At 37.8% G+C, this 23,251-nt stretch overlaps 1 protein-coding gene across 8 annotated transcripts in view; it reads left to right on the plus strand.

The window, feature by feature from the left end:
* Window positions 1–22,505, plus strand: part of SEC63 (SEC63 homolog, protein translocation regulator) — a 70,503-nt gene extending 47,998 nt beyond the window's left edge. For 4 of the 8 annotated variants that reach the window (XM_026511693.4, XM_044388841.3, XM_026511691.4 and 1 more), the window contains 5 exons: window positions 3,091–3,249; window positions 7,351–7,452; window positions 11,395–11,493; window positions 20,107–20,211; window positions 21,431–22,505. In XM_026511693.4, coding sequence (XP_026367478.1) covers window positions 3,091–3,249; window positions 7,351–7,452; window positions 11,395–11,493; window positions 20,107–20,211; window positions 21,431–21,574 — 609 coding nt within the window. In that variant the 3' untranslated portion in view covers window positions 21,575–22,505. The remainder of the gene's footprint in view (window positions 1–3,090; window positions 3,250–7,350; window positions 7,453–11,394; window positions 11,494–20,106; window positions 20,212–21,430) is intronic. The other 4 variants (XM_057311226.1, XM_057311223.1, XM_057311224.1 and 1 more) reach the window with 1 other exon arrangement.
* The last annotated feature ends 746 nt before the right edge of the window (window positions 22,506–23,251 follow it).

Genomic DNA, 23,251 nt, shown 5'->3' on the forward strand with positions numbered 1-23,251 from the left:
ATGGTTAGCTCATTGAAAGAGCCTGTTTTCCAAAGTCGTACTATTCTGTGTTCCTACTAGCAAAATATGAGTTCAGTTGTTCCACATCCTCACTAATGCTTGCTTTTACCATTCTTTTTTATTTTAACCACTATGCTGGATCTGTAGTGGTATCCCTGTGTGTGGTTTTTATTTACCTGGCAACTAATGATAGTGAGCATCTTTTCATATACTTACCAGCCATTTGAATATCCTCTTTCCCTGTTGGGTTGTCTTATAGATTTGTAGGATTCCTTTATATATTCTGGATATGAGTCCCTTTAGACTCTCTTAATGGAAGCTTTTTGATGGTACTTAATTTTAAGGAAGTCTTTCATTAATTATGCTTAGTGCTTTTGAGTCCTGTTGACATTTCTGCCTAGCGAAAATTTTAAGAATTTATTTATTTGAGAGAGAGAGCGAGAGAGCACAAGCAAAGGGGAGTGGGAGAGGGAGAAGCAAGGAAACTCCCTGCTGAGCAGGGAGCCCGACATGGGGCTCCATCCCAGGACCTGGGATCATGACCTGAGCCGAAGGCAGACACTTAATCGACTGGGCCACTCAGGTGCTCCACAATATTGAGTCTTTTTATTCATAATGATGGTTTATCTTTATTAATTTGGATCTTCCTTAATTTTTTCTCAGCAGTGTTTTGTAATTCCCAGTGACAAAGGTATGGCACATCTTTCATTAGATTTATCCTTTTGTGTTTGATACTTTCTGGTGCTGTTGCATATAACATTAAAAAAAAAATCCATTCATCAGTGTTTATTGCTGGTGCATAGAGATACAGTTGTCTTCTAAATATTGACCTTGTATTAAGGAGTCTTAAACTGACAATATGGATATACCTTGTTTTATTGCACTTCAGTTTCTTACACCTGGCAGATACTGTATCTTTTACAAATTGAAGGTTCCTGGCAACCCTGTGTTGAGCAAATCACCATTTTTCCCGCAGCATTTGCTCATTTTGTGTTTCTGTGACATTTTGGTAATTCCCTCAATATTTTAAACTTTGTATTATTATATTCGCTATGGTGATCTCTGATCAGAGATTACAACTTGCTGAAAGCGCATTTGATGGTTAGCATTTTTTAGCAATGAAGTATTTTTTTAATTAAGGTGTGCACATTTTTATAGACAGAATACTGTTTGCATGCTTAGCATACTGCAGTATGGTGTAAACATAACTTTTATATGTAGTGAGGAAACAAAAAAAGTCATTTGACTTTATTGTGACAATCTCTTTACTGCAGTGGTCTGGAACTGAACCTGGAATATCTCCCTGGTATGCCTGTAATTCTGACCATTTGTAGGTACTTTTTAAAAGATTTTCTGTGTACACAATCTGCCTTCTGGGAATAAAGACGGTTTTACTTTTTTCCTTTTAATCTTTTTTGCTTTTTCTTCATTGTTGTCTTACTGTATTGGCTGAAACTTTCAGTGTAATGTTGGTTGGAGTGAGGATGGTGGTCACCCTTGTCTTATCTCCAGGAGGAAGGGAACAAACTATTAAGTGTGATGTTAGCTATAGGGTTTTTGTAGATATTCTTTATCAGGTTTGCTGAGAATTTTTATCATGAGCAATACTGAATTTTATTAAATGCCATTTTCCCATTTGTTGAGGTGATGGTGTGATTTTTCTTCTTTTTGTAATGTAGTGAATTATGTTGAAGCATTAAAAAATTTTTTTTAACTGTCCTTGCATTCCTGGAACAAATTCATTTCATCATAACATATTATCCTTTTTCATATTTATCTGGATTTGATAATATTTGTTTAGGATTCCTACATCCATTCTTATGAGAGAATATTGTTTTGTCATTCTTTCTTGTAATACCCTTGCCAGGTTTTGTATCAGGTTTATGCTGGCATCATTAAACACGTTAGGAAGTATTCTTTTTTTCTTTTTCCTGGAAGAGTTTGTGTAAGATTGGGTTTGTTTCTTATTTGGAAGAACTACCTAGAGAAGCCATCTGGGCTTGGAGTTTTTAAAAAGGGCTTAGTTTTAGAGTCCATTTCTTTAACAAATTCTACTTTTTTCCTTATATCAGTTTTAGTAAATTACATTTTTCAAGAAATTTGTCCATTTCTTCTAAGTTAACAAGTTTATTGACAAAGTTATTCATAATATTCTCTATTTATAATTTCTTTTGGATCTGTAGTAATGTCTCTTTTATTCCTAATACTGGTAATTTGTGTTCTCTTTTTCCTTTGATCAGTCTTGCCTAATAAAAGCCTTGTCTCAGTTTTACTAATTTTTTCAAAGAAACAACTTTTGGTTTTGTTTAGGTTTCTCTTTGTATATCTGTCTTCTCTTTAATTGATTTCGGGTCTGCATTATTTACTTTAAGGTTTTTTTTATATTTAATTTGCTGTTCTTTTTCTCGCTTCTTGAAATGGATTAGTAAATATTTTGTTTGGGATGTTGGCTTTCATTACTACATTATACTCTATCAGCTATAGAAGATAATATTAAATTCTTAAAGCAGTACTTTTCTATGAACGGTCCATTACACCATCTCAAATAAAATAGATTGTAGAAGTGGGGTGCCTAGGTGGCTCAGTTGGTTGGGTATCCGACTCTTGTTTCAGCTCAGATTGTGATCTCAGGGTCATGAGATCATTCAACAGGGAGTTGGCTTGAGATTCTCTCTCCCTCTGCCTCCCTCCCCACCCCCTGGCTCATGCCACGTGTGTGCGTGTGCTCTCCCTTCAAATAAGTAAATAAATCTTTAATAAAAAAAATATATATTGTATAATTGGTGTTTTGAAAGGTGAGCCATGTTACCATTGTGGTAGTGTACTTTACAAATAAAAATAAAATATTTTTTTATTTTACAAACATGAAAAATAAATAAAATAACTAACACTAGACAAGCCAAATGTTAAAGTCTTTAGTCTGACTACCACGTATTTATAAATACTTGTGTTTATAATTCTCTAAAATTCTGTACGAATAGTGAAATTATAATCTTGAGCTAATTTAATTATAATGACAATAAGTTCGCTTCAGGGACTCAGAATTCACTGAGATATTCAGAACTTCTGTGGTTTTCTTTTTTGTTTTAGGAAGCTGTGGTAAAGGAAGACGAAGAAGAAGTTTCTGACAAAGGCAGTGATTCTGAAGAAGAAGAAACCAATAGAGAATCCCAAAGTGAAAAAGATGATGGTAGCGACAGAGACTCTGACAGAGAGCAAGATGAGAAACAAAACAAAGATGATGAAGCAGTAAGACTTATAGGTTTAAATAATTTGAATTATATACCTCTGATAGTTTTGGTTTTTGTTGTTTTTCGTTTGTTTACTTGTTTGTGTGCTTGTCTTAATAATATTTTTATAATGTTCTATTATTTTGTAAGAATATGTTTGTGGGGTGGTGGTCAGAATTATAAAGAAAAATAGTTTCTAACAAGGATTGGACCTCTTAATTTTCTTAACTCTGAAATTGCTGTTAGTATAGGATATGGATCTGAGGTGAAGTCAGTTTGGTGTCTTACAGTAATTTTCAGCATTGGAGTTGAGTCTGCAAATGAATTAGGAAAGGTGGGTTATGGTTTAAGCCGTTACTGTAAGAGTCTTTCAAAAGTTCCAGGTAGTTTTTAGAGTAAAGAAACATTACCGTGAACTCTAATGTCAAGAGGTTGGTTGAGGAGAAGACTAACATTTACAGAATGCCACCTTGTTTCAAGAGGTATTATAAGACATTATGGAAAGGAGGAGTCTCTGAGGAACTTATTAAGATTGTGAGGGTAGAGAGAATAGAAAAAAATCTCATGGTGTGGTATTAAGTTGCACCTGATTTATGGATGGGCTATAGAAAAGAGGGTTTGGTGGACAAATAATGGGTCCTTAGAGTCTTACTGCAAATGAACTGTAAACTGATCAACCATTCCTTTATGTTTGTGTTGTTCTGTTTTTTTCTGACTGGGCCATCGACCTAAAAGTTACCATTGTGGTTTAGGAGAGAAAAGAGGGTTCCCTAAATAGCCTGTGAGGCACAGGTAGAGGCCAAAAAGAGGATAAAAAATGAAGGGCAAAGGCTAAAAGTATAAGGAATTGCAGGCATACCTTGGCGATATTACAGGCTTAGTTCCAGACCACCACAATGAAACTAACATCGCGGTAAAGTGAATCAATTAATTTTTTGTTTCCTAGTGGATTATAAAAGTTATGTTTACACTATATTGTAGTCTGGTCTATAACATATGCAATAGCATCGTCTCAAACAATATATATGCCTTAATTAAAACATTCTTTATTGCTAAAAAATGCTAACCATCATCTGAGCTTTCAGCGAGTCGTAACCTTTTTGCTGGCGGAAGCTCTTGCCTAAGTGTTGATGGCTGTTAACTCTTCAGAGTGGTGGTTGCTGAAGGTTGGGGTGGCTGGGGCGGTTTTTTAAATAAGATGACAAAGTTTGCTGCATTGACTGTTCCTTTCACAAATGATTTCTCTGTAGTATGAGATGCTGTTTGATAGCATTTCAACCACAGAACTTCTTTCAGAAGTGGAGTCAGACCTCTCAAACCCTGCCACTGCTTTGTCAACTAAGTTTTTGTAATATTTTAAATCCTTTGTTGTCAGTTCAGCAGTCTTGACAGCATCTTCACCAGGAGTAGATTCCATCTCAGGAAACCACTTTCTTTGCTCATCCGTCAGAAGCAGCTCCTCATCTGCTCACGTTTCTCATGAGATTGCAGCGGGTCAGTGCCATCTGCAGACGCCAGCTCTAATTCTAGATCTCTTGCTATTTCTGCCGCTTCTGTAGTTACCTCCCCCACTGGAGTCTTGAACTCCTCCGAGTAATCCGTGAGGGTTGGAATCAGCTTCTTCCAAACTCCTGTGAATACTGATATTTTGACCTCTTCCCATGAAACATAAATGTTCTTAATGGCATGTTAAAGGGCGAATCAGAAAATTTTCAATATACTTTGCCCAGATCCACCAGAGGAGTCACTCACTATCTGTGGCAGCTATCACCTTAAAAAAATGTATTTCTAAACTAGTAAGACTTGAAAGTGATAATTACGCCTTGATCCATTTGCTGCAGAGTGGATGTTGTGTTAGCAGGCATGAAAACAACATCAGTCTTACTGTGCATCTCCATCAGAGCTCTTGGGTGACCAGGTGCATTGTCAATGAGCAGTAATATTTGGAAAGGAAATTTTTTTTGAGTAGTTGGTCTCAACAGTGGGCTTAAAATATTCAGTAAACCATGACTTGTAAACAGATGCGCTGTCATTCAGGCTTTGTTGTTCCATTTAGAGAGCACATGCAGAGTGGATTTAGCATAATTCTTAAGGGCCCTAGGATTTTCAGAATGGTTGGTGAGTAGTGGCTTCAAATGAACATCACCAGCTGCATTAGCTCCTAACAGGAGAGTCAGCCTGTCTTTTGAAGCCAGGCATTGACTTCTCGCTAGCTATGAAAGTCCTAGACGGCATCTTCTTCCAGTGGAAGGCTGTTTTTTGTCAGTACTGCAAATCTGTTACTTAGTGTAGCCACCATCATTAATTCTCCTAGCTGGATCTTGTGGCTAACTTGCTGTAGCTTCTACCCCAGCACCTGCTGCTTCACCTTGCACTTTCCTGGTATGGAGACGGCTTCTTTCCCTAAACCTCACGAACCAGTATTTGCTAGCTTCAGATTTTCTTCTGCAGCTTCCTCACCTCTCTTAGCCTTGATAGAATTGAAGAGGCAGGTCCTTGCTCTGGATTAAGATTTGGCTTAAAGAAATATTGTGGCTGGTTTTTATCTTCTGTCCAGACCACTAAAACTTTCTTTGTATGTGCAGTAGGCCTGTTTTGCTTTCTTACCACTTGTTTGTTCACTGGAGTAGCGCTTTTAATTTCCTTCAGGAATTTTTCCTGTGCATTCACAACTTGGCTAACTATTTGGCACAAGAGGCCTAGCTTTCAGCCTATCTCAGCTTTCAACTTGTCTTCTTCACTAAGCTGAATGATTTCTAGCTTTCGATTTAAAGAGAGAGACGTGCGGCTCTGCCTTTTCATTTGAACACTTAGAGGCCATTGTAGGGTTATTAATTGGCCTCATTTCAATATTGTTGTATTTCAGCGAGGCCCAAGGAGAGGGGGAGAGATGGGGGAACAACCGGTTGGTGGTGCAGTCAGAACACATACATTTATTAAGTTTGCCATCTTATGTGAACATGGTTCGTGTGTCCCAAAACAATTATTGTAGTACATCAAAGATCAGTGATGACAGATTACCATAATAAATATAATAAAAAGTTTAAAATATTGTAAGAATTACCAAAATGCAACACAGAGACTCAAAGTGAGCAAATAAATTGCTGTTGGAGAAATGGCAACAATAGACTTGCTCAACACAGCGTTGTGGTTTTTGTGAAAACCGCAATATTTGTGAAGCACGGATGTGCAAAGTGCAATTAAATGAGGTATGCCTGTAATGTACCTGCCCTTGGGAGTGGTGGGGAAAAACAAGGATGATTTTTTAGCAGTTGCTGGCCCTTGACTGTTTTTGTACTTTAGGTATTAAATTGATTGCCAAGAAACTAAAGCCCATTAAGGAAATTATTTCCCCAGGCGTGCGTTGAGAAAGAGTTGACATATTCCTTTCTGAGTATAGTATTAGGATTAGTAGAGGTGACAGACTAGTTTCTTTAGATATCAAAAATACATTCATTCATTTGTCAAATAATTATACAAACAGTTATTCATTATCTGTCACACTACAAGGACTGTGTTAGATGAGAGGAATGCAAGCCAAATGTAAAACAGTTTCTGCCCTTGAATGATAGGCTAGTGGGGAAGGCAGACTTGTAAATAAACATTAAAGTACAAAAGAGATTATGCACATTTTGTGCAAGGTACGGTGATAGCACAGAGGAGGGAGTGATCAACTCAGTTGAGGGAAATTTCTGGTATTCAGGAGCTCATGGTTTAGGCTTTAGCAGCTCCCAAAGGAATAATAGTAGGAATTTGCCAGGCTAGAGAAAGAGAAAACAAAAATCCAAACATGGATTAGAAGGAGTGAAATAGCTTGGTGAATTTAGAGAAGTCAAGGTGGTTTGAAGTGACAAGAATAGAAAGTTCAGAGATAGGCAGTGACAGGAGGCTGGAGAGATTGGCCCAGGTCAGATCATGACTGTGTAGTTCCTGCTGAAGGACTTAGATTTGATTTATGAAATGATGCGTTGTAACAGTTTTGAGCAGGGAAGTGATCACGTTTGTGGGACTGAACTCTGCCATAGTTAGCATTGTCAGGAATAATAGCTGGAAGAAGATGGAACAGTGAGAACAATTGAAAACATACTTGATTTCAAGTGTTTGATTTTTACTTTGCTAGGAGTGGCAAGAATTACAACAAAGTATACAGCGAAAGGAGAGAGCTCTCCTGGAAACCAAATCAAAGATAACACATCCTGTTTATAGTCTTTACTTTCCTGAGGTGAGTTATTCATGGCTCAGTGTTTTCCTTACTCCATTTACTTTCTCTTCAAGTATTTTTCAGTTGCCTCTTATCCCTCTATGGTGTATACTGGCTCAAATGTGCTAAAGATGGTCTATTTTTGATAGGCAACATTTTGAAGGATACATTTCAGTATGAATTAGATTTAGTGAATGTGTCATTTAATGGGAAGGTTGTTAACTTTTTAAGGATTTCTTTGGTTTCCTGGGCTTCTGTCTTTTCTGTGCCTGGATGACTGAAGGTTGTGCTGAATGATGATTTCAGGCAGTCCTTCAGACAAATGCATATTTTGTCCTCGCCTGAGTGGCTCAGTCGTTGGGTGTCTACCTTCGGCTCGGGTCATGATCCCGGGGTCCTGGGATCAAGTACCGTGTTGGGCTCCTTGCTCAGCAGGGAGCCTGCTTCTCCCTCTGCCTGCTGCTCCCCCTGCTTGTGCGCGCGCGTGCACGCGCTCTCTCTCTGACAAATAAATAAAATCTTTAAAAAAAAGTTTTGAATAGGATGAAAAAAGTTCTTAAATATTTTTCCCATGGGTTTTCTCGATGGTCCTATACTGGCCACTTGGAGCCACTATACTTGCTCTGGCCCTCATAATTGCTGCAGTCCATGGGAATAGGCCAGCCCGTGGCTGTGGGACCAGCTAAGTTCAGTAAGAGTTGAGAGGGGCTGATCCCTAAGCTCAGGACAGATTGATCAGTGCTGTTTGTTCTCTTGTCTTTGTTCAGTTTGTGGTTGTGGCCTGCTCAACTGTTGATCTCCTTGAGTTTTTTGTCTTCCAAATTTGGGATTTGCTTTTGCAGTGACTCTGTGTATGGCCAGAGGTCAGGAACTGGTTGCCTCTTAGTTCAGGGAAGCTGTTCCACAGACTGCCTCACAGCTTTGCCATAGAACCTTCTGCTCAGCACTCATGTTTGGCAGGTGATTTCATGTATAAATCTGCTTTCTGCTTTAGAACGTCAATCCAGAGTTGCTGGGGGCTGCTGAAGGCAAATTCCCAAGTAATTTGGCTTTCCTAATAATAAATGAATGGCTCTGCACAGACTGTTGTTTGGACTTGGAAAGAAGTCAGCCCAGGATTCCATGTTAATGCGCTTGCTGATCTTCTGGCACGTCCCGAGCGCAGGCCCATCTGTTAAGGGCATTTTGCCCATTGCAGTGGTAGCCTGCCAACCCCGAAATCAAGGCTCCCGAAATCAAGCGAGTAAATTCCACTCATTGATTGGTTTTAAAAGTGCCATGGGATGTTATAAACTGCATAATTTGTACCCTTATAACAGACAGTTCATTTTAGACCATGCTTAGTTAATAAGCAAAACATCCATTCACTGCCTTAGAACATTGTAGCCTTGAAAATGCCTTTTTCTAATTTAAGCTACAACTGCACTGTAAACATCTCAAAGTACCATTTATCAGATAACATTTATTTAGGATTTTCCTGACATCTACCTGTCTGCGTTCCCGTGTACCTACTGAACTTACTAACAACCACACTACCCACTTAAATTGCTTAAAGTTTTATGATTATAATTGACTTACATGTTACTGAAACTCATTCATTACACTTAGTATGGTAAGAATGGTAAGGAATCTCACACAACAGAAAAACTGTTGTGTTGAAAGTGCAAATAACTGATGCTACAGTGTATTTTCCACTTTCACTATGTGCATCAAAGAGTCTAGGCACAGGTACAATGCCAGGGATTGATATTCATTAGCTTCTTAATAAATATTCTTGAATGAATCTCATTTTAATCAAGTAACCTGGGAGAGCAGAAGGAAAGGCATTCTCTTAGTGGTGAGGTAAAGAATTGCACATTCTGGAACATATCCCTGTGCTTCTTCCATTACATATATGTGTCGGTAATGAGATTTCTGACAGTGAAATGTCAGAACCACATAAATGATTGAGGTGTCTACCTCATTTCATTGATAATCATGATTATCATTTGTTTAGGATTATTTAAGTGACAGAGAGCGGGTGCGCAGGCGCTCGCTCTTGCACAGTCGGGGGGAGGGGCATAGGGAGAGGGAGAAGCAGGCTCCCTGCTGAGCAGGGACCAGGACCCTGGGATCATGACCTGAGCCGAAGGCAGACACTTAATGACTGAGCCGCCCGGGCACCCCCATGATTATCATTTATCACGATCAATGTGCTAGACATTCTGATGTATCTTTTGCTTATATTATCTCAGTTCATCTTCAGAGCACGGCCTGAGGTAGGCACTCATCATTTAACAGAGAAGAAAAGTGAGATTTGAAGAGAGGTGAAACAGTCCAGATCTGTGTGGCTTTAAAACGGGCATCGGCAAACTACAGCCTGCAGACAAGTCTGCCTCCCTGCCTGTTTTATGAATGAAGTTTTACTGGAGCACCGTCACACTCATTCTGTTCATGTTACAATGGCAGAGTTGAGTAGTTGTGACTCAGGCTCTGGCCCGCTTCGAGTCCATTATGTTTTTACCCACTTTGTATGTGCAGCACACACACACACACACACACACACACATACACCTGTTGTGGTAGTCCCCTTGGGTTAAGCAGAAGTTAGATTAATCATGTACTCGTGATTTATTTATTCTGCTTATTAATGTTGTAGTGCTTTGTAGTTTACAAGAGTTTTTAGTTGACCTTAGTGTAGCATTCTTAGAAAGATAATCAAATTTTAATGTCTTGTGGTTAAAATAAAATAGAAAGTGCAAGTGATTTTTGCTTAAAAAGACATTTTCCCTATGATACTGTTTTCAGTAACAAGTTATTTTTTTTTAACTTTCTTTTGGATAATTGAAAATTTAGAACAGTCTAGTATTGTTTTGGTTGAGTATTTAGAATATCTTAGAGTTTGTTTTATTTTTTAGCTCCAAAACATTTTTCTTTAAGCCTTTTTAGAAAGCTTTCTTCCCTGACCAGTTCTTAAGCAGTGGATACCAAGAGGTGACTAAGCAGTTACTGATGTGTCCTGTACAGGACTACTCGCTGAGCGCACTGAAGCTTGGTGGTTCCGGACTGCTTGGGCTGCTTTTTCTTTTTTTTTTTTAAATACTTTTCTGTCTCCTGTCAATTCTTCCTGCTGTCATTGTACATTCTGGTGGCAGTTTCTTTTTCTTTTTCTTATTTTTTTTAAAGAATTTATTTATTTATTTATTTGACAGCGAAGGAGGGAAAAAAAGCAGGGGGTGTGGGGGGGAGAAACAGGCTTCCCGCTGAGCAGGGAGCCCCAATGCGGGGCTGATGTGGGGGGTGGGGGTGGTGGCTGATGTGAGGCTCTATCCCAGGATCTTGGGATCATGACCTGAGCCAAAGGCAGACGCTTAACGACTGAGCCACCCAGGTGCCCCTGGTGGCAGTTTCTTTACTGAGCTCTTTTTCTATTCCTAATCTTTTATGAGGTGCTACTAAAAATGCTGCACTTATTAAAATCGTGTGCAGTGAAAGGTATAGAGAGACTCTTAAATCTGAGATGCTCTCTTATGAGTAATATGTTTTAATGATTTCTGATTCGGTTGTCCAAGTCCCTTCCACTCCTACTTTCTGGCTTTTGCTTATTACTAGGTAAGATTACTAAGATGATTTGCTAGATGATATTGTAGTAGTTTATAATGTTTTATTTTTTAGGCTATCTTTTGTCATTTAACGTTAATACAGGGGTTTTTATACAGAGGCCCATCATTAGGGTTTTTTAAGGGGCCATTTGAAACCCCCAAATTACATGCAGAATTCTTTTGGACAGCAGATCTACAAATGGTTAAGAATGATTTATTTGTTCAGTAAATATTAAATATCTATTTTGTACCAGGCACTGTCTCTGTGCTGGAAATACTGCAGTGATAAAACCAGAACAATACCTCTAAAAGGAGACAAGGCAAAACAGTTTCTCTAGTTCCTTCTGAAAACATAAACTCTTTTTTTTTTTTTCTTTTGCAGGAAAAACAAGAATGGTGGTGGCTTTATATTGCAGATAGGAAGGAACAGACGTTAATATCTATGCCATATCATGTGTGTACACTAAAAGATACAGAAGAGGTAATTATCCAACAATATTATTTCAGTTTTTACAAATATATGGCATCTCACCATCATGCTGCTTCATAAAGTCTTTATTAGAAATCAGTTTATCATATTTGGCTTATTGTATTTTATTTGTTAAGGCACATTTTATAACTGTTCTCTGGTGTTTTGGGAGTAGCTGACTGGACATTTATACAGTATTGTTAAAGGTAGGCAACTTGATCAGTGTTAAAAACTTGTTTTCAACTTATTTTTGGGAGTTTTCACTGTTAGTTCCAAGAACATATGCCTTTTGTTCTCCTGTCCAGAATTTAATTATATTTTACAAAGATTTATGATTTTTATCCTCATTGGATTAGTGCTAAGATAAATATCTTTGGTCTTAAAAACAAATTTAAGAACTGGTAATTAGATTTTTAGAATGGAATTTTTGATTACATGGCATTATTCATTGTTAATGACATCACTAATATATCATTGTTATGAACATATTTTATCTGTTTATCTTGTTTTTCTTGATTTTTTTTCATGCTGCTTCTCTAGAAAGGTTCTTTCTGCCTGGATTTGGTAGACAAGAGCAAGGTTTTTTAAAATTTCAGGATAGTTTGTGATGTTGATTTTTAATCCAGAAGTATTTTCCCCCCCTTTATAACCAAGTAGTAAATGTATAAGTAGTTTGTTGTTGTTTATTTGACACTTAGAGTTAGTGCTAACTTAAGGGTATTTCTTGGGTAGAGCAGTTTTATTACTATTTTTTAAAATTTCAGTTTTACCTAGTTTTGAACAGATAATAAATTCACCTAGTTAATATTTCAGAAGATATACAAAAGTGCACCCATTGAAACATCCCTGTGTCTCAGTCACCCCTTTACCTTCCTGGAGGCCATCAATGTTATCAGATTTTTATGTATTCTTCATGTGATACTGTATGTAAATTACAAGCAAATACACATGTGTATTTTCTCTGGTTTTACCTATAAAACAGCATACACCTTACCTTTTTCTCTCAATGATGTAACTTGGAATTTGTTCCAAGTTATTATAGAAAAACCTTCCTCATTTGTTTTTACAGCTGTATGATACTCTTATGTGGTTATTTATTTAGCACTCGACAATTTAATGGACTTCCAAATTATTTCTTTTGCTGCAGTGAATAACCTCATGTCATTTTGCACATGTACAAACATATTTACAGGATACAGAGTTAGAATTAATCAGAGGCTGTGTATATTTGTAATTTGGGTAGGCATCGCTAGATACTTATTTCTCCATAGGGAGAATGAATGTTTTAAGAATGCCCTTTATCTCTCAGTGTATCAGACATTTTGAATGTCACTGCTAATCAGAAAGGTGAAAATGGCATCTTAGTGTTTTTTTTTCCCTCTGATCTTTTAAAAAGTTTCAAACCTATAAAAATGTTGCAAGCACGCTATCATGAACCTCCCGTAGATCCTTCATCTGCACTGATCAATTAACATTTTGCCTTATGTTTAAGATAATTTAATATCTTTCTCTGCATGTGTGCCTATAGACATCATGACATTGTAACCCTAAATTCTTAAACATGTCCTACGAACAAGGGCTGTCTCCTACATAAGCACAATAAAATTACTATATTCAGGAAATTTAACATTCACACAGTATTTATCTAATGTGCAGTCCATATTCAGATTTCCTTAAATATTTCACTAATGTCTGTTACAGTTTTTTTTTTTTTTTTTTAAATTCAGGATCCATTCAAGGATCATGCATTGCATTTGGTTGTCATTCTTCTTTATTCTAGAACTCTTCTTGATGTTTTTGTTTTAAATTTTTCATGCCATCAATATCTTTGAAGAGTCCAGGCCAAACATTTTGTAGAATATCCTTCAGTTTTATTTTGTCTCATTGGTTACTCATGATTATATTCATCTTAAATATATTTTGGCAGAAATACTACATAAGTGATAGAATCTTCTTATGGGGCACAGTATATCAGTTGCCCCACATTAGTGATACCATGGTTGAACATTTAAGTAAGGCTTTTCTCTACTATAAAAGGTATTTTTTTCCTCTAATCTTTTGGGCAATTCTTGGGCACTGTTAGTATCTTGTTCTGTACTAGTCTTTTATCCACTCATTTTAGTACACATTGATGATTCTTGCCTGAATCACTTTTTACGGTGCTGGTTATACTCAGTGTAGTTTAAATTTTGTATCTCTCTTAAGAGTGAAACTGAACATCTTTCAGTGTATTTGAATTGTACTTCTTTTTATGTCTGTTTGTGACCATTGTTCATTTTTGTTGGGTTTTTGGTCTTTTCATTGGTTTTGGGAATTGTTCTTGTAAATATTATCTCTTCGTGGTATTTGTTGCAAATATTGCTCCCCAGTTTGTTTTACTATTACAGTTGTTTTTTCCAAGCAGAAATACAAACATTATTTATTTGGGTTTTTTTGGTAGTGTGATTTAATAATTTTTTCTTTTATGATTTCTGGGTTTTGTGGTATACTTAGGTCAAACTATGAGATTAATTTTAAAAAATGCTATTCCCATGTTTCTAGTTTCTTTTTCCTAGTTTGTTTGTTTTAATATATAATCTTACCTACAAAATCTGGATTTTGGAGATTGGGGGCAGATCACCAGAACATCCAAATGCCATCTTAATAACTTATTCTTTCTTTGTCTAAGTGGAAACGAAACTTTTTCTATAAGTTTTTATTTTAATCACTGGTGCTCATCACAAGTGCACTTCTTAATCCCCATCACCTTTTTCACCCATTCCCTGCCCACCTCCCCTCTGGTAACCATTGGTTCTCTATAGTCGAGTGTCTGTTTCTTCAGTAGTCTCTCTCTCTCTCTCTCTCACCCCCTTTGCTCATTTGTTCCTTAAATTTCACATATGAGTGAAATCTTACAGTTTGTCTCCCTCTGACTGATTTATTTCACTTAGCATAATACTCTCTAGCTCCATCCATGTCATTGCAAATGGCAAGATTTCATTCTTTTTTTATGGCTGAATAGTCCATTTTATGTATATACCACATCTTTATCCATTCATTGGTTGGTGGATATTTGGTCTGCTTCCATAATTTGGCAATTGTAAATAATGGTGCTATAAACATAGGAGTGCATGTATCTCCTTGAGTTAGTGGGTTTTTTTTTTTTTTTTTAAGATTTATTTATTTTACAGAGAGGAAGAGCAGAGGGAGGGGCATAGGGAGAGGGAGAGAGAATTTCAAGCAGACTCCCCATTGAGCACAGAGCCCAACCTGGGGCTTAATCCTAGGATCCTGAGACCATGACGCGAGCCGAAACCAAGAGTTGGATGCTCAACTGACTAGCCATCCAGGTGCCCCTGAATTAGTGTTTTTTGTACGTTTTGGGTAAATACCCAGTAATGAGATTGCTGGATCATAGGGTACTTCTGTTTTTGACTTTTTGAAGAACCTCAGTGCTGTTTTTTTCATTGGCTGCACCAGTTTGCATTCCCCACCAGCAGTGCAAGAGGGTTCTGTTTTCTTCACATCCTTGCCAACACTGGTTGTTTCTTGTGTTTTTTATTTTAGCCATTCTCACAGGTGTGAGATGATATCTCGTAGTTTTGACCTGTGTGTCCCTGATAAGTCATGTTAAGGATCTTTTCATGTGTCTGTTGGCCACGTGTATGTCTTTTGAAGAAATGTCTGTTCATGTCTTCTGCCCATTTAATTGGATTACTTGTTTTTTTGGTATTGAGTTTTATAAGTTCTTTATATATTTGGATACTAACCCCTTTTTTTGAAGATTTAAGAGAGAGAGAGAGGGTGAGAGAGCAGGAGGAGGGGCAGAGGGAAAGGGAGAGAAGCAGATTCCTGTTTGAGTGAGGAGCCTGACACAGAGCTCAGTCCCATGACCCTGAGAGCATGATCTGAGCCAAAATGTAGAGTTGGACACTCAACCACTTGAACCACCCAGGGGCCCCACTGGATACTAACCCTTTATCAGAGATATCATTTGCATATATCTTCTCCCATTCCATAGGTTTTGTTGACTGTTCACTGTGCAGAAGCTTTTTTTATTGTGATAATGTCCCAATAGTTTATTTTTGCTTTTGTTTCCCTTGCCTCAGGAAACATATCTAGAAAAGAGTTGAAATGGCCAGTGACAAAGAAGATATTGCCTGTCTTCTAGGATTTTTGTGGTTTCAAGTCTCATATTTAGGTCTTTAATCCATTTGAATTTATTTTTATATATGGTGTAAGAAAGTGGTCCAGGTTCTTCTGGGCATGTTGCTGTCCAGTTTTCCCAAAACCATTTGTTGAAGAGACTGTCTTTTTCCCACCAGATAGTCTTTCCTGCTTTGTTGAAGATTAATTGATCATACAGTTGTGGGTTTAATTTCCGGATTTTCTGTTCTGTTCCATTGTTCTATGTGTCTGTTTTTGTGCCAGCACCATACTGTTTTGATAACTTCAGTTTTTTAATAACTTGAACTCTGGAATTGTGATGCCTCCAGCTTTGCTTTTCTTTTTCAACATAACTTTGACTATTCAGGATCTTTTGTGGTTCCATGCAAATTTTAGGATTATTTGTTCCGGTTCTGGAAAAATGCTGTTGGTGTTTTGGTAGGTATTGCATTGAATGTGTAGATTGCTTTGGGTAATATAGACATTTTAACAATATTTGTTCTTCCAGTCCATGAGCCCGAATGTCTTTCCATTTCTTTGTGTCTTCAGCTTCTTTCATCAGTGTTTTATAGTTTTCAGAGTACAGGAATAAACCTCTTTAGTTAGATTTATTCCTAGGTATCTTACTGTTTTTGGTACAATTGTAAATGGGATTGATTCCTTAATTTCTCTTTCTGCTGCTTCATTATTGGTTTATAGAAATGTAACAGATTTCTATACATTGATTTTGTAGCCCGAGACTTTATGAGTTCTCGCAGTTTTTTGGTGGAGTTGTTTGGGTTTTCTGTGTATAGTATCATGTGATCTGCACATACTGAAAGATTTCTTTCTTTCTGACCGATTTGGATGTCTTTTATTTCTTTCTTACCAGTTGGGATGCCTTTTATTTCTTTCTGTTGTCTGATTGCTGTGGCTAGGACTTCCAGTACTATGTTGAATAAAAGTGGTGAGAGTGGACATCCTTGCCTTGTTCTTTACCTTAGGGGAAAGGCTGTCAGTTTTACCCCACTGATGATGCTAGCACTGAGGTTTTGCATATATGGATGGCCTTTATTTTTTTATTTTTTAAAGATTTTATTTATTTATTCAACAGAGATAGAGACAGCCAGCGAGAGAGGGAACACAAGCAGGGGGAGTGGGAGAGGAAGAAGCAGGCTCACAGCAGAGGAGCCTGATGTGGGGCTCGATCCCATAACGTTGGGATCATGCCCTGAGCCAAAGGCAGACGCTTAACCGCTCTGCCACCCAGGCGCCCCATGGATGGCCTTTATTATGTTGAGATGTGTTCCCTCTACACTTACTTAACTGAGGGTGTTTTTGGTTTTGTTTTGTTTTGTTTTGTTTTGTTTTAAGTAGGCTCCACACCCAGCATGGAGCCCAACACAGGGCTTGTCTATTGGATGACATTCTGTGTCTGTTGGAATGATCATATGATTTTTATCCTTTCTCTTATTGATGTGATGTATCACATTGATTTGTGCATTTTGAACCAACCTTGCAACCCAAGAATAAATCCCACTTCATCATGGTGAATGATTTTTTTAATGTATTGTTGGATTCGTTTGCTAGTATTTTATTGAGGATTTTTGCATCTCTTTTCATAAGGGTTATTGGCCTGTAGTTTTCTTTTTTTGTGTTATTTTTATTTGGTTTTGATATGAGGGTAATGCTGTCCTCATAGAATGAATTTGAAAGTTTTCCTTCCTTTTCTATTTTTTGGAATGGTTTGAGAATAGGTATTAACTCTTCTTTAAATGTTTGGTAGAGTTCTCCTGTGAAGCCATCTGGTCCTGGACTTTTGTTTTTTGGAAGTTTTGTGATTACTGATTCAATTTGCTGGTTATCATGCTGTTCAAGTTTTCTATTTCTTCCTGTTTTAGTTTTGGTAGGTTATATGTTTCTAGGAATTTATCCATTTCTTCCGGGTTGTCCAGTTTGTTGGCATATAGTTTTTCATAATAATCTCTTATAATTGTATTTCTCTGGTGGTGGTGGTTATTTCTCCTCTCTCTTTTGTGATTTTATTTATTTGTGTCTTTTCTCTTTTTTTCTTGATAACTAGGTAGAGGTTTATCGGTTTTATTGATTTTTTTTTTTTAAGAACCAACTCTTGGTTTCATTGATCTGTTGTTTTGTTTTCTTTAGTATCCTGGGTTATTAATGTGTTCCTCTGCTTCTTCCACCCTGCCATTCATTCCATCAAGTGTGCCTCACTTTGTTTATTGAGCTCCTTATCTCTGCTGTATTTTTCCTTATCTCTGTGTTAATGGTGTCACTGATGTCCTCCACTCTTTACTCAAGCCCAGTGAGTATCCTTATGAGCATTGCATTAGGTTCTCTATTAGGCATGTTACTTATGTCTGTTTTGCTTAGATCTCCTGCCGTGGCCTTGTCCTGTTCTTTCATTTGGGGAGAGATTCCTCTGTCTTCATTTTAAGTCTCTGTGCCTGTTTCTCTTTGTAGGGAAGTCAGCTGTGTCTCCTGTTCTTGAGAATAATGGCTTTATCTAGAGGGGGTTCTTAATGCTCTGCAGTGTAGTGTCCCTTGTTCCCTAGGGCCTGGTGCTTCAGAGAGTGTCTCCAGCGTGTGCCGTGTGGGCTTTGCTTTTGTGTTCTGGCTGCTTTATCTTTCAGGCCAGTTGTCTGCAGAGGGTCCCTTTGCCTGTTGGTGGGCAGTATTTGGTCCCTGGCCTGAATGTGGTGAGTTTTAACTAGGTGTGTTCTGGTCTACTTGTGGAACGAGTCCTGTTGCCACCACTGTGGGAACTGAGGCCCTGCCAAACTTGGGGCCCACTGTGCTGGGACTGAGGCAGGTGTGACTGGGAGGGGTGGTTCCACTGGCATGCAGTTGTTGGGGGCTTGGTGTAAGCAAGTGAGGTAGTGAGTATCAGCACTTTGCTGCTTCCTGCAGGTGGCCCTGTCTTATGCTGAGGGGTGGGGGTGGGGGTAATGGCCCCAGCCAGGGGTCTCTCTGTGAACACTGTCTCTCTGTGATACCCTCTGAGATGAGCAAATACCCTCCCCACAGTGTGCCCCATGCACTTTTCAGGTCACTGTTTCCATGCTGTATGTCCATGGACTGTTTGCCCTGCCTTTTCTCTAAGAGCAGCCCTAGTGCCATCTGAGCTCTCCCAGAGCCAAGCATGCTGACATTTAAAACTCCAGGCCTTAAGCCCTGCTGGTTGCAAGAACTCACGAAATTTGGGCCCTCTTGCTTTCCAAGCCAGTTGCTACAGGAATTCCTTTTCCCCGTCTACTCCCCTGTGTGCTAGTTTGTCTCTTGCCCTTAGCTGCAGCTCCCTCCCTACCACAGTGGCCATGACATCCATTTCTCTTCCAAACGTGTCTCCACACTTCCTACCTTCTTCGACATGGCCTCTCCTCTCTCTCCTCACAGCCCTTTGCTGTGGAGTTTGTTCTGGCAGTCTTCAGTTCGATGTCTGGGGTATTTAGGATGATTTGATAGTTATCTAGTTGTATTCATGGTATGATGTGAGCCTTAGGGTCCTCCTACTCCCCTGCCATCTTCCTTTCCCTGGAATTGAAATTTTTAAGAGTTTGTAACTCTTTGTATATGAAGTTTATGATTTAATAGAAAATAAGTATCTTCTTGAGAACCTTTTAAGGCCTGGGCATATTTTTAAAAATTTTATTTGAGTGTAGTTGACGTATGTTTTTTATTTGAGTATAGCTGACATACAATGTTACATTAATTTCAGGTATATAACAGTGATTCAACTTCTATAGATGTTATACTGTGTTCACAATGAGTATAGCTCCTGTCTGTCACCATACAATGCTACTACGATATTACTGACGATATTTTCTATGCTGTACCTTTTGTTTACATGAATCATTCAGTCCATAACTGGAAGCCTATATTTCCCACTCCCCTTCACCCATTTTGCTCATCCCCTCACCCCCTGCCCCCAACATTCCCTCTGGCAACCATCAGTTTCTTCTCTGTATTTATAGGTCAGATTCTGTTTTTTTATTTGTTTATTCATTTGTTTTGTTAGGGAAGACTCACTTCTCCTGTGTGTTTCTCATTTACTCACATAACTGTCACACTCACAACACTTTTGACACCAGGTGTGTGGGTTTTTCCCCACAGCAGGGAATTCTCTGTCACACCAGCTGAGTGTCCTGCAACTTAACTCAGTGCTGGCACTGTTTATCCGGAGTTAGCATCAGATCCCACAGGGTAAGAGCTCAGTTCCGTAAGACCACCCCCCCCACCCCAACGTGCTTCAGATGCCATTGCAAGTCTCAAGTTATCACCTGTACTTCTCACCAGCTGGCTATGAATTGGTGTTCCCATGATCCCCTCCTTGTGTCTGATAATTTTCTAGAATGGCTCATAGAACTCAGGGAAACACATTTACTAGTTTATTATTAAAGAATATAAAAGATCTAGATAATGTTGTTTCTTCCATTTCTCAAAATACGGATTTTAAGTGCTGTTTTTTTTTTCTTCTAGGTAGAACTGAAGTTTCCTGCACCAGGCAAGCCTGGAAATTATCAGTATACAGTGTTTCTGAGATCAGACTCCTATATGGGTTTGGATCAGATTAAACCCTTAAAGGTAAGAATAGTGACTCTTCAATAAATATGGTTGCCTTTTTAAATAAGTTCATAATATACTAGGAAAGCATTTCTAGTTCTGAAATGTAGAGTAACAGAGGGAAAAAGATGTCTTCTCATACTTTGTATATGATACACTCAGTGGCCTGCTCTTTCAATAATAAACTTAAGTTGTTGAGTTAAAGGAGCATACTTCTTTAAAGAGAACCTTGAATATAAATTATTAGAATGACTTAGAATGTTAAATATAAATTACTTAAGTGATACTCTTACTGTGCTATAATTATGACTTTACAGGGCCTCACCAATTGGGTTCTTTTTTTTTTTTTTTTTAAGAAAAGTACATGTATTTTCCCACAGATTCTGTTGGAGTGTTTATTAATTTCTGAGATTAATTTTTTTTTTTTTATCATCTTATACACTTTGTGTAAGTGTCATTTGAAGCACGTTCCTGTCAGTGCTTACCAGTTTCACTTGAGGTTTTTATAAAAGGCCTTCTTTTGTGTAAACATTGTGCTGAAGTGTTGTTGCACTGTGTACTGGGGTCCCAAAGTAAAGGGAACTGGGAAAGGCAGGCCTGGTTGTTCCCATGAGGGTACCGCATTTCTTTCCATTGTCTATAGCATTTTACTTCATGAGTATGGGGGCTGCAAAAGACCTTTTTGAAAGTCACACTTGAGTTTTTCTTCTCTCAGCAGACGTATTAAGACATAAGGCTTACTAAGGCATAACTCAGTGTGCTTGCTCAAGAATCACAATTATTATTTTTTTAAGATTTTATTTATTTATTTGTCAGAGAGAGAGAAAGGATGCACAGGCGGGGGAGAGGGAGAAGCAGGCTACCTGCTGAGCAGAGAGCCTGGCATAGGACTCAATCCCAGGACTAAGCCTAAGGCAGATGCTTAACCGCCTGAGCCACCCAGGCACCCCAAGAATCACAATTATTAATCTTTCATTATACGGAATAAATAGTATAGCTTCTATAGAATTAAGATGTTAAACAATATTAGAAATTTAAGTACATTTGCATGTTAATAGATTACCTTTTTATTTCTGGGATGAATGTCTATTGTAAATAAATGTGTTAAACTTAGAATTAACAGCCATAAAGTCTATTTCTGTATAATTGCTGTGGGCAAAGAAAACGTTTTCTTTATCAGATATTTCCTCCATTTTTCCTCCCAAAATTTCTGATGTCTGCATTTAATTCTTCTTTATAGTTGGAAGTTCATGAGGCTAAGCCTGTACCAGAAAATCACCCACAGTGGGATACAGCAATAGAGGGGGATGAAGACCAGGAGGACAGCGAGGGCTTTGAAGATAGCTTCGAGGAGGAGGAAGAAGAGGAGGAAGGTGATGACTAAGCAGTACTATGAATGGACCACAGTATTTGGAAGTTTCTGCTATTTTGGAAGTGTCTAATAAACCAGAAACAGTGCAGAACTGATGTTGAGGGAGCTGTTAGTTCTTTACTAGAAATGGGTGCATAATATAACTAGGCAATGGTGATGCCTTGGTACAGTCTGAGAAACGCTTAAGGCTCGTTACAGCCTTTCAAATGTGGGATGGTGCATTTATTTCATCGGCAAATGATAATAAACCCTTTGTTATAACTGTTCCAGAAGTGTGGGCTATGTATTATCTGATCAATTTATGGTCCCAGTAAAAGTAAAGGTACATGAAAACCAATCTATAAGTGAGCAATTTTTCTTGTTTAGCTTTAGTTTTCAGCAAACATTAAAATACGATAAATACCACACATATGTTTTAAGTAACATCTGCTCGAGTTTTACTCTTTTGATAAGCTCAGTCATTCATTTATTGACATTTTGCAGTGATACAAGACTATAACAGCTCCATTCATAGCTTTAAACTTTTTATTTTTACCTGTCTCGGTCGTAAGTTGGCATTCTGTCACATTCCACATAATATAGACGGCTACATTTGGAGATTTTCCTTTTCTTAATTGCCCAGAGTTATCAGACAGATGATGAAAATGGCTTTCAATGGCTTAAAACATTTTTAAGCCTCTATTTTAGCAGATCAGTGCAGGATCTAATTCTTTTTATAAGCTATAGGTCTAAAAATGATTGTGGGACCATATGTTCTCTGACGTTGGTGACTCATGTTATTAAACCTTTTTTAAAAGGTTCTCTATAAAAGCTGAAATACATTCTTAGCTTTTAATCTACCTGACTCAGAAGCCTTTTAAGGAAAAAAAATACATAACATGCAAAGGAGGCATTTTTTTGTACTCATTTTGGACTCCTGTCAATAAAATAGAAGTTTGACTCATTTTATGTTTGTAATGGTGTGTGTCTTTTTACTTCCAGAGAAAGGATATAATAGGATAATTCACTCTTTTATTTTCAACTAAAAATTTAATAATGTCCATTACTGCTGAAGTGATCGCCACTTCTGTATGGTATAGAAAAACCCATGTGTGGGAGGAATTTCCCCCTCACACGTTACAACCCAGAAGGATAGTGCTTATAAAGAGTAGAAATGTATACATGATGAATCATGGAGGTAAAACGAATATTTTTATTACGAGATACTGAGGAAGCATATGTCTGTAATATTATAGGACTGATTGTAATAATCCTCTCCTATAAAAATCTCTGTAGGCCAAAGTACTGTTGGAATACTTACTTGTGACCTTATTGATTTAAAAGGTTGCCACATTCCATGCAGAATTATCACTGGTATTTTGTTACTGCAGTAGTTGGAAATAAAATTTGAAAATTACCAAAAACACAAATGGTTTTTCTGGTTCTAAATTTAGGATATGATTTCTATAATATACTCAAAGCAAGTTTCTTCACTGGAAATTCCATCACTTTTTTTTTTTTTTTTGGTAAAGGTGTTAGTGAGACCCTTCCTTGGCAGGCAGTAGTGCCACTGATGATTTGTTTTATTTTACAAGTAGAGGGTGGGTTCAATTTTTGAGTCAGGTGTTTTTGGGAAGCTCCAGTGTCACGTGAGACGGCTGCTGGTCCCCTAAACGCGACAGATGGGAGTGAGGCCAGGCTGTAGCAACA

This window comes from Ursus arctos, unplaced genomic scaffold, assembly GCF_023065955.2.
Source record: "Ursus arctos isolate Adak ecotype North America unplaced genomic scaffold, UrsArc2.0 scaffold_13, whole genome shotgun sequence".
NCBI classification, from domain to species: domain Eukaryota; kingdom Metazoa; phylum Chordata; class Mammalia; order Carnivora; family Ursidae; genus Ursus; species Ursus arctos.